This window comes from Rana temporaria, chromosome 8 (assembly GCF_905171775.1).
Source record: "Rana temporaria chromosome 8, aRanTem1.1, whole genome shotgun sequence".
In the NCBI taxonomy this organism is placed as follows: Eukaryota; Metazoa; Chordata; class Amphibia; order Anura; family Ranidae; genus Rana; species Rana temporaria.
The window spans coordinates 92,550,923-92,563,243 of NC_053496.1; the positions used below are offsets into that span (position 1 = coordinate 92,550,923).

Below are 12,321 nucleotides of genomic sequence, written 5' to 3' on the forward strand. Positions count from 1 at the left end.
AGGTCTGTGCAATGTTGGTAGCAGTGTGAACAATTTTCCCCGGCAGTGAGATTTAATTTTAGAAAAAAATGTGGCTGTCTTTTTTTTTCCTGCAGTGATCGTGCCTGGTGCCACCATTTTCCCTATTCGTACCATCTCTGTGAAACTAACCTTCATCCTTGTGTGATTTGCTGTCTCTGCAGTCAGTGCTCCACCATGTGTTTCTTTGTCTATGTGGTCAGAAGACTCTTTGTACACTTGCTATGCTTTTTTTTCCTTCACAGTTACATTGCATTTTCGAATTACTGCTAAATATACATATTTGCAACCTGCTTTGTGTCCATTAATATTAATCAATTGTAAGGAGTGACACACACTCTTTTTATAGATTTTTTGGTGTCTAGTTGTTGCTTCAAGTCCTAATTTGGAGCACCAAGTGGTAATGATCTTGGTTGTTGTTATAGGTCTGTGTGTGAATAAAAAAAATTTGTTCTGGTTTTGGTTACTCGAAAAAACAAAGACTTAAAATCAGATTAAACTTGAGCTCTACTGCAGACCACATTTTCAAACAATAGTACTGGTGGTAGCACAATGGACACACCTGTTCCAGGATTTAATCCTTGACATTTCTCTGATTGCACAACTATATTATTTCATTGAAAACCACAGGTTCCAACAAGTGTTCCCAAGAATATTACAAATTGACACTGGCATCCAAACACCGCTTTGTCAATACATGTCCTCTATCTGACAATCACAGCGTCACGTATATTTCGTAATCCTCTCTGTACACTCATTGGTCTGGCAGACAATTTCTCACCATCATTCATACTATATAAATGGCGACTTGTGAATGATCAGAGACGGGCCTCTGCAAGATCAGTTGTGTAAAAATGGTGAGTCTAATGGTTTTTGAAGTAGATCTAAACTGGATGATATTTCGTTTTCAATCAATCATTTTTTATTTTTTTCATAAATAATGATTTTCAATTTTTTGCATTTCAATACTGCTGATTTCCTGCAGCCTTTTTTTCATGCATTTTCTGTCTACGTGCACTTGCTCCAGTAGTAGCTGCACATCATTGCTTAACCTACCTGGCGGTATGATTCTTTCTGGTTTTAGGTGCTGAAAGCGGTACCATTATTTTGCAAGGAAATTTGGCATTTTACATTGTAGGCCTGTAATAACTTAAATCTGTCCAAACAAGAGTCTAGTAGACATCCCGGGTATGATAAAGTTTAAAACACAAAATTATAATATAATAAATAACTATAAATAATTCTAACAAATAATAATTATTATAATAAAAATTATTCAATAATGTAATCAAATCAGACACACTGAAATTTGCTCAGTTGCAGAATTGTCGCTGTCATTACTTTTATTTTTTTATGACAAATTTCCCCACAAATCGCTATCGCTCAATTCTGCAAGTGATTATAATTTATTATCGCTATTTTCTAGCTGCTATAAAACCATTTTTGACATAAAGGGACACTTTTGGTTGCTATGGACAATCTCCAGTTTGCAGGCAGAAAGTACATGTAGGACACTGGACAGACCACTAGGGACAAGGGGGGTGTGTATTTTTTACATACAGTACTGTAATCTGTAAGATTCTCCTAATTTAACCTAATCTTAAATAATAGAATGTAGCACTTCTTATTATTATTTATACACCCACATCCTGTGGTGGTGTATTTGTGTTAGTTTATCTTATTTGTTGTTTGTACACAGAGTAGGGCCCAGAAACAATAGTATACATTTTGTTTTTATTCAGAAGTGAAAGAAAACACAGCATTCAGGTGACTGGGAATTGGTGCAAAATTTGCAGTGTAAAAGTATATTAGAAAAAATAACAAGCATAGAGGTTATATGACTTTCATAACCTTTTTGTAAAACTGCAGATGTATTTTATAGAATTTACGCTTTAGAAAGATGAAACGGAACACTTAAAGTCATGGAGTACTTTCTGTGAGTAAGTCAACTGGATTGGACAGCGGTTCCCACCAAGCTGGCCCAGGTCCCTCCCTTCACCTGCTTTGTCTCAAGATGGAATACACACATACCTTTCTATTAGACTCCACCATATTGTGTCACAGATACACCAGGCCTGAGGCCCACCCTCTTCACAGTACTCACAAATTCCTGGCCAGAGGCCTGATTTCCTGAATAATTAATGTCCACACAAAATGATATTCCTCTTCACAGTGTATAGCACAAAAATCTCATTAATATGATTTGTTGAACAGCAGCCACCTTCCCAAACAGTATATTATAAGTTCCTCAACCATGGCACATCTCTTGGGATGTACTGCCAGGCCCAGCACAGAAGGCCTCCACTCTCCAGACTACAGACCTACAAGATGTAGGTCAGGGGTATTGATTTCCTTTTACCTTCTCCCTTGCAAGTCCCACAACATGGGTCCTTATCTCAAGCCTCCTGTCAGTCCCATAGGAGACTCTCTCTCTTGCATATATCAAAGACCTACGTGATGTTGGTCAGGCTTGGCCTTTTGCCATGCTACCATCTGCTCTGGGACCCATCCACAACAGATAACAAAAGACAGAGACTCCTCCCACTAACATCACTGGATGCGGTGAAAGAATCTCTAAGGCTCCATGCACACAGAAGCTGATAAACTGCAGTTTATTGGCGTTTTGGCGTTTTTTTTAAAAAGCCCATAAACTGAACTCTATGTTAGCCTATGTGCCCATGCACACATGGGCGTTTTTTAGTGTTAATGAGCTTTGGAGTTTATTGGCTTTTTTCTGAACGCCCACAATTTGCGTTCAAAGTGCTGTTTTTTCGCGGGAAAAAAACGCTAAAAAATGCAAAAAAACGCCCAAAGACGCAGAAAAAAATACGCAAAAAAAACGCTGCTCACCAGCATCTTTTAGGGTTTTTTTATCCATTGAAAAAAGAAAAAAAAAAAAGCTCAAAAAACGCCAATAAACACTATTGCAAAAATGCTAAAAAACATTGAAAGGCTCCCTGCAAAGCTACTGGCGTTTTTTATAGCTTTTTTTAGCTTCGGTGTGCATGGAGCCTTAAAGGGAACTATACCTGACTACACGTCTAATACATGTTGAGTATTATTAAAAGACAATGGTGTTGATTTACTAAAGGCAAATAAACTGTGCACTGCACGTGCATGCGTTCTAGATCAGAGGGGAAGCTCTGCTGATTTCTATCATCCAATCATGTGCAAGCAAAAATGCATTTTTTTTTCTTTTTCCTTGCATGTGATTGCCCATTTTTTGCATTTTACCTTTTTATTATAATCGGGACATGTTTATTATAATAGTGCATGCTAATAAATATAATAAATCTATAAAAATAAATAAAGTAAACTGATCTATAGATAAGGAAGGATATACATATACATAAATGTATTTATATATTGTATTATTGTATTATATTGATCTATTCATACTTAAAGTATATCTATTGGCTTTTTTTATATAGATGTGGCATGGGTTAGAACCTTGTTTTTTTTTTTTTTTTTTGCTTCCATTCCTATTAAGGAGAATTCCCCCCAGAGACACAACAGTCAGGGGTTCATTTATAAAGAACTTGCATAGCCATTCGCCCAGTGAAAGTGCATGTACATTCATTCTATGTGTATGGGAGAAAAAAATAACTGTTATAATTAGGCTATTATCCTTTGCATTTCAATTGAAAATTTTTGTTTTTAACCACTTCAGCCCCGGCAGATTTGTCTGCTCAATGACCAGGCCTTTTTTTGGGATACGGCACTGCTTCGTTTTAACTGACGATTGCGTGCTCAGGCAAAACAAAATTGATTTCCTTTTTTCCCACAAATAGAGCTTTCTTTTGGTGGTATTTTATCATCTCTGCGGTTTTTATTTTTGTGCTATGAACAAAAAAAGTCAATTTTTTTTAAAAAAAAACACAATATTTTGTACTTTTTGCTATAATATCCTGCCCCTTTAAGATCCTCCCACTGTTAGTGAAATTTGATCACACCCACAATTTGATGGGTGTGGGGGGTAAGAGGGGGTTTTGGAGGGTTGTGGTTGAGTTCCAGTATCTATTTTATGTAAAAAAAAAAATGGATGTTTATGATATTATTTATTATTCTTTTGCAGAGGATCCTTGTAACAGTGTGTATTGTGCTCGCAGTCTCAGTGGCACTGTCCAGTGCTGTCTGTACACAGGGTAAATTAAACCTAAACTTTAAAACAAGAACTAAAGGTAAGTAACAGCAAATTTCAATTTTGAACCCTGTCACTCTACTGGGTTTTTCCTGGCACAACCATTCACAATAAATATGTCTGATCGCTTTCTCTACTTCTCTGTAAAAGTAAATTTTCCACATCTATTTTATTTGTACAGTAAAAGTCACAGTATTGCCATGCTCATGCACAAGTCCCAGCATACACCATGAGAGGCAGAGAAATTAAATCTCAAATGCCTGTAAAAGCAGCTTTATTTATTTTTTGACTTGCAGTGTGCATTATTATTATTATTATACAGGATTTATATAGCGCCAACAGTTTGCGCAACGCTTTACATCAAGGAAGACAGTACAGTCACAATACAATTCAATACAGGAGGGATCAGAGGGCCCTGCTCGTTAGAGCTTACAGTCTAGAAGCATGAGCCCTTACAGGTCTCCTTTTATTCTGTACCGGTAGGGATGAGCTTCGAGTTCGAGTCAAACTCATGTTCGTCTCGAACATTGCCTGTTCGCCTGTTCGCCGAACAGTGAACAATTTGGGGTGTTCGCGGCAAATTCGAAAAGCCGCAGAACACCCTGTAAAAGTCTATGAGAGAAATCTAAAGTGCTAATTTTAAGGGCTTATATGCAAGTTATGGACATAAAAAGTGTTTGGGGACCCGGGTCCTGCCCCAGGGGATATGTATCAATGCAAAAAAAGTTTTAAAAACTGCAGTTTTTTCGGAAGCAGTGATTTTAATAATGCTTAAAATGAAACAATAAAAGTGAAATATTCCTTTAAATTTCATACCTAGTGTGTGTGTATAGTATGCCTGTAAAGTAGCGCTTGTTTCCCGTTCTTAGAGCTGACCCTTCAGGTCTGGTATGAATTTTAAGGGGCACTCCACCCCAAATAAAAAAAATGGTGTGGAGTTCCCAGATCCCACCCCCCCCCCCACATGTGAATTGGTAATGGGGTACATTGTACCTCTACTATTTCACAAAGAAAGTGTAAAAAATTGTAAAAAAACACACAGACACCGTTGGGATAAGTCCTTTATTAAAAATAAAAAATAAAAAAAATATTCCAGCGGTGGTAATCCACTCTCGGTCTCCACTCCAATGCTGTCGGTATCCTGAGATGAATGCTCTCCTCTTCGGGGTCCAGCGATGGATGATCTCCTCTCCATCCAGGTCCAGGCTCCAGCGATGAGATGTCCAGCGCAGTGCATCCTGTCTCCACCGGAGACACTCCGGGAAAATTGTCGCCGCAGCCTGACAGGTCTTATGTAGCTGAGGATGGGGCCACCCGTCATGTGACCCCCGTCCCCCTCTGACGAAAGGGGAAACCCGGGCTTACCCAGTGATGTGACGGGTGACCCCACCCCCCTTAATATCCATACCAGACTGGAAGGGCCTGGTAATTGAATTTGGGGGGATCCCCGCGCATTTTTTTTTATCAATGACTTTCAATGACTTTTCTCTGTATTGCCAAGAGCTTTTAAATTATTTTTTTCCTTCAGAAATGACATTTTGTGCAGGGACAGTTCTAAGCACGGGAAACAAGCGCTACTTTACAGGCATGCTATAGACACCCCCTAGGTATGAAATTTTAAGGAATATTTCACTTTTATTGTTGCACTTTAAGCATTATTAAAATCACTGCTCCCGAAAGAACAGCCGTTTTTAAAACTTTTTTTGCATTAATACATGTCCCCTGGGTCCCCAAACACTTTTTATGACAATAACTTGCATATAAGCCTTAAAATTAGCACTTTAGATTTTTTATGTTCGAGTCCCATTGACTTTAACGGTGTTCTGATGTTCGAACAAATTTATTGCCTGTTCGCATGTTCTGATGCGAAACGAACTGGGGGGGCTTTGGCTCATCCCTATGTACCGGTACAATTTCCAATATGCTCTGCTGGTTTATCTTCTAGTTGTACTGCTGGTCACCTAGCACTTTAAAATGTCACAAATGCCAGGCGTCTGATGCAAATTACCGTATTTATCGGCGTACACCGCACACTTTTTTGCCCTGAAAATCAGGGCAAAATTGTGGGTGCGCAATATACGCCGATACCCGCTTTCCCGCGCCGAGTTTGAATACTGCGCCAGCATATACCGAGCGCAGTACACTCGTGTATAGTCGGGCAGGCAAGGCTCCTCTCGCGCTCACGTCCTGGACAAACATACGGTATATGCCGGCGCAGTATTCAAACTCGGCTCGGGAAAGCAGAAGGATGCCGGACCCGACGAAGAGGACACCCGAACCCGCAGACGGATGCCGGACCCGACGAGGCCGCCGATGGACGCCGCGCAAGACACCAAAACTGTAAGTACAAAAATATTTTTTCCACAGGAATGCGGGTCCACTTTAGGGGTGCGCGCTATACGCCGGAGCGCGCAATACCCCGATAAATACGGTATCTATATGATGAACAGTAATTACATTTTCATGCTCAATTGTGGGTCAGCCACGTTGACTAATGAATCAGTGCTGTGCAAACTAGTGTACTAGATGAGCGGAATGTTCTCTTTTCATAGCAGCTGTGTGGCAAAATGTGTGTGATTGTATCAGGCGGGTACCTCATTGTACAGCTGGGGCAAAACTGACACCAAGTCCTCTGTTCATGACCTGTGTGAGGTTTTTAACAGTGTTGCCAACCGTACGTATATTTACGTACTCAGAAACAACAGGTATGACACCAAGTCCTCTGTTCAGGACCTGTGTGAGGTTTTTAAACAGTGTTATCAACCGTACGTATATTTACGTACAGTCCGTGAATTTAACCCCCGGACAGAGAGCCAATCTACTTCTGGAGAAACTGTCCTGCCCACTCAAGGGGACCAATCCGCTTATAGAAGTAGGGTTACCCCGCCCACTCATGTTGGGTTATCCTCCATACAGCGCTTCCCCTTGTGCTGAATTCAAAGATGATTCCTATACAGTACATAGGAGGGAGGAGGACATTCTCTATAATCACAATGATCAGGAATCTGTCAGCTGCTAACCTACATAATTTCTAACGCACACACTGCATTTTGCATTAGAAATTAGCTTCAGTTCAATATTCTCTGCATTGTGAATAATGATCACCCTTTGTTGTTTTCCCCTTTTTGATTGGTTAAAAAAAAGCAAAGATCGGTTCGGCTTGGAACTGCGCATGGAGATTGGAGGCCGGGGGGCGTTAGTGGCAGGAAGTGTTGGTGGGAGGGGGTGATTGGAGGCAGGGGGTGTTGGTGGCACCACAGAGGGGGATGGAGGCAGGGGGTGATTAGAGGCAGGAGGTGATAAGAGGCAGGGTGAGATTAGAGGCAGGAAGAGATTAAAGTCAATTGCAATTGGAGGCAGGGGGAGATTGTGGCACCGCAGAGGGGGGTGAAGGCAGGGGGTGTTGGTGGCAGAGGGGGGTGAAGGCAGGGGGGTGTTGGTGGCAGAGGGGGATGGAGGCAGGGGGTGATGTGACTAAATAATTTGCCCTTATATCGAAAATAACAAAAATGATTTTTTTATCTACCTTAAATCACATTGCTATTTGCCTAGCGTACTTGTTTGTAGCCTAAATACTGAAATTTGCACCTAATAATGTAATTTAGTAACTTTTGTGAAATGCCAGTAAAAACGTGGCTGCGCCAGTAAATTTCAATCTGGTAGGTTGGCAACACTGAGTGGGACACATGAAAAAACAACTGTTTTTTAGCAGTGACCTGTGTACATTCAGTGTGGTAAAACATACATGTCACCACACTATGGGGTTGATTTACCAAAACTGGAGAGTGCAAAATTTGGTGCAGCTGTGCATGGTAGCTAATCAATTTCTAATTTCAGCCTGTTCAATTTACCATTGACAAAACAACATAAAACAAAATTGGAAGCTGACTGGTTTCTATGCAGAGCTGCACCTGATTTTGCACACTACGGCCCAGATTCACGTAGACGGGCGCAAAATTGTGCGGCCGTAACGTATCTCATTTACGTTACGCCGCCGCAAGTTTTTCAGGCAAGTGCTTTATTCACAAAGCACTTGCCTGTAAAGTTGCGGCGGCGTATCGTAAATCACCCGGCGGAATTCAAATTCGGCGGGTAGGGGGCGTGTATCATTTAAATGATGCGCGTCCCCGCGCCGAACGAACTGCACATGCGCCGTCCGAAAAAATATATCAGGGTGCATTGCTCCAAATGACGTTGCAAGGACATCATTGGTTTCGACGTGAACGTAAATGCCATCCAGCCCCATTCACGGACGACTTACGCAAACGACGTAAATTTTTTAAATTTCGACGTGGGAACGACGGCCATACTTAACATTGGCTGCGCCTCATAGACCAAGGGGCAACTTTACGCCGGGAAAAGCTTAACGTAAACATCATAACTTTACTGCGTCGGCCGCGCGTACGTTCGGGAATTCGCCTATCTAGCTAATTTGCATACTCAAAGCGGATTTCGACGGAAGCGCCACCTAGCGGTAAAAAGAAAAATGCCGTTTAGATCCGACGGCGTAAGAGACTTACGCCTGTCAGATCTAAGGGATATCTATGCGTAACTGATTCTAAGAATCAGTCGCATAGATACGACGGGGCAACGCAGAGATACGACGGCGTATCTGGAGATACGCTGTCGTATCTCTTCTGAGAATCTGGGCCTACATGTTTTAGTTTCAACCTCTGTGTGTGAACGGGTGCTCATCCAGCCAAGATGTGTTGGTTTCTTCAATTCTATTATTTCTGCTGCAATTCTATTATATAACACTCTTTTCTGGGAAGATTCTCACCATCCTTTACCCTTTGACCCCATTCTCCAACTCATCCCTGCTAGAAAATAAGCCTAAATCCATTATATTTCTTCTTCTAGGGTGTATGCATAAGGGTACATTTCATAAAATTGATACCAAGTGGACTGTCAAATGTGAAGAGTGCGAGTGTTCGGAGAGTGGGCTGTACTGTTGCACCAGGTATGATGCCAAATGTATTCCTAAATAAGAAATTAAAATAGGTTTTCTTATTGTTGCACAAACTCACAACTGAAAAGGAGTATACTCGGCTTCCTTATTCTTAAACATCCTGCCAAACAAAAAACATAGATGGGGAGGTGAAAAAAGACACAAATTTATCAAGTCCAACCTATGTGTGTTATTTTATGTCAGTATTACATTGTATATGTATGTTGTGGTCGTTCAGGTGCTTATCTAATAGTTTGTTTAAATTATCAGTGCACCCCGCTGAAACCACTGCCTGTTATAGAGAATTCCACATCCTTACCGCTCTTATGCCTCGTACACACGACGAGAAAACTGAAATTGTTTAGCTTGGTCAGGAAATGCATATGTATGCTCCATAGCAGTTTTCCCGACGAGAAAACTGCCTGCAAAAAAAAAAAAAACGCTTGTGTGTATGCTTTTCCGAGGGGAAAAAAACACGCATGCTCAGAATCAAGTATGAGACGGGAGCGCTCGTTCTGGGAAAACTAGCGTTCGTAATAGTGTTATCCTAACGTGTTGGACGTCACCGTGCTTTGGTCGAGTGTTTTTTTGACTGAACATGTGTATGCAAGGCAGGCTTGAGAGGAAGCACGTCGGAAAAAACTTTGGGTTGAGGGGATGAGGCCCTTGTCCCCATCAACATGGGGACATCCTCCCCATGTTGAGGGCATGTGGCCTGGTACGGTTCAGGAGGGGGGGCTATCTCTCGACCCCCCTCTTTTCATGTGGCCTGCCAGGTTGCATGCTCGGATAAGTTACATAGTTGCATAGTTAGTCAGGTTGAAAAAAGACACAAGTCCATGCAGTTCAACCACAAAAAAATAAACAAACAAAATAAAAAACACAGTACAATCCCATACACCCAACTCCATACCCACAGTTGATCCAGAGGAAGGCAAAAAATCCCAGCAGAGCATGATCCAATTTGCTACAGCAGGGGAAAAAAATCCTTCCTGATCCCCCGAGAGGCAATCGGATTTACCCTGGATCAACTTTACCTACAAATCTTAGTAGTCAGTTATATTATGTACATTTAGGAAAGAATCCAGGCCTTTCTTAAAGCAATCTACTGAGCTGGCCAGAACCACCTCTGGAGGGAGTCTGTTCCACATTTTCACAGCTCTTACTGTGAAAAAACCTTTCCGTATTTGGAGGTGAAATCTCTTTTCCTCTAGACGTAAAGAGTGCCCCCTTGTCCTCAGTGTTGACCGTAAAGTGAATAACTCAACACCAAGTTCACTGTATGGACCTCTTATACATTTGTACATGTTGATCATATCCCCCCTTATTCTCATCTTCTCAAGAGTGAATAAATTCAGTTCTTCTAATCTTTCCTCATAGCTGAGCTCCTCCATGCCTCTTATCAGTTTGGTTGCCCTTCTCTGCACTTTCTCCAGTTCTCCGATTGCATGGTGGCAGGCAGTTCATTCTCAAATGAATAGGCTGTTCTGCAGCAAGGCACATACTCTGATGCAGAGCATCAGAGTATGTGAAGTTGAACCTTTAAAACACAGTCAGGAGGCCGAGGGGCATAAAAAACCACAGCAGTGATAGCTGATAATAGCATGGCTGTTTTGTACAACGTCACTACAGTACTACCCTACCTCACTGCGCACTCACTGCTGTGCTCCTCGTTTCCCAAGACAAGCTTGAGACACTGTCTGTGTCTCTGCACCGCCCATGCCCAGCGGCGCTGCGCTTCATGCATTGAACTGACGTCAGTTCCAGTTGCTGACGTCAGTTTGGATATCCACCATTTGCGTTCCACGCTGGTTATGTGGAACCGGCGGCTACGGGGGGGGGGGGGGTTTGCATCGAGATTGCGATATTCTCGCGATTAATCGTGCAACTCTAAAAGGCAGGGATCTTCTTTAAAACCACAGGCAGGGGATCATTCTGCAAATATTTTCACGTGGTGTGCTGTGTCCTCCACAGTGTGCACCTAAAGCCACGTGAATACAATTGCTGTTGTTGTCAAATTAATATCACAGGCAGCAATCTTCTGAACAGATGCGCACAGACAGCAAAAGACAGCAAAATGTTACAGGGGTGATAACCCCTCTCTATGTTTTCCAAAAAGCTTAAAAATAGATTTTTTGTCTGGAGCTACACTTCAAAAAAGTACCAGTTCAAAATTACAAACAGATTCTACTTAACAACAAACCTACAGTCCCTGTCTTGTTTGCAACGCCTGTATACTGCTGTTCAAAGTATATAGGGCCAAAGGGGCTGGTAATGACCTGGGGTGAGGGGGGACGGGGAAACCCATGCTATTTTTCTCAATGATTTTCATCCATATTGCAGGGACCAGACATTACATTAAAGCCGCAAGCAGTTTTAAATGACTTTTTTCTTATAGTAACACCCAGCAGGTACGATATCTAAAGGAATTTTTCATTTTTTTTTCACTTTAAGCATCATTAAAATCACTGCTCCAGAAAAAAAAAGTCAGTTTTTAAAACTTTTTTTCCATTGATACATGTTCCCTGGGGCAAGACCCGGGTTCTCAAACCTGTTTTACGACAATAACTTGCATATTAGGCTTTAAAATTAGCACTTTTAAATTTGAACGTTCGAGTCCCATTGACGTCAATGTGGTTTTAAATGTTCGCGCGAACGTTTGGTCCGTTCGAAGGTTCTGGTCCGAACCGAACAGGGGGTGTTCAGCTCATCCCTACTCTCTACTCCTTTAGTAAATCAACCTCATTGTTTATACTTTATTGAGTAACATTTCTCTTCTCTTTGACAGTGCTCCTATGCCATCTGGCTATGACAAAGAGGCATGTAACATGATGCTTGATAAGGAATCATGTACATACAAAGTGACCAGAAAAGATGACCCATCCATTCCATGCGAGTACAAATCAATGAAAGGGTAAAAGATCCGACTGTGGAGCTTCAATACATCAGAAGACATTGCACACCTACATATCAACTACAATACAAAACTAGCATTTAGCATTTCCTGACAAAAATCACTTGCCTTGCAATAAATAATACATTTTCATTCTTGTTCTTCTTAACCATGTGCAGTACTGTAAAGGTGCAATGGTATGCTTCAACACATAACACTGTAATAACACATATTTTAAAATGATCTCTGAAGCTGCTACTTGTATTTTTCAACTTGTATTTTCTGTAGTGAATACATTAATATAAAGTTATGGCAACAACA

At 41.3% G+C, this 12,321-nt stretch overlaps 1 protein-coding gene across 1 annotated transcript; it reads left to right on the forward strand.

Moving 5' to 3' along the window:
- The first annotated feature begins 788 nt into the window (after positions 1–788).
- On the forward strand, positions 789–12,321 carry LOC120910696 (beta-microseminoprotein-like). The gene is made up of 4 exons (XM_040322446.1): positions 789–875; positions 4,094–4,199; positions 9,020–9,119; positions 11,896–12,321. The coding sequence occupies exons 1-4, from the start codon at positions 873–875 to the stop codon at positions 12,023–12,025; spliced, it is 339 nt and encodes a 112-aa protein (XP_040178380.1). The 5' UTR covers positions 789–872; the 3' UTR covers positions 12,026–12,321.

Excerpts from the sequence above, each read along its gene's own strand:
- LOC120910696 (XM_040322446.1), top strand. Across the intron at positions 4,200-9,019 it reads CTTTAAAACAAGAACTAAAG|GGTGTATGCATAAGGGTACA; the intron begins GTAAGTAACAGC and ends TTCTTCTTCTAG. Across the intron at positions 9,120-11,895 it reads GGGCTGTACTGTTGCACCAG|TGCTCCTATGCCATCTGGCT; the intron begins GTATGATGCCAA and ends TCTCTTTGACAG.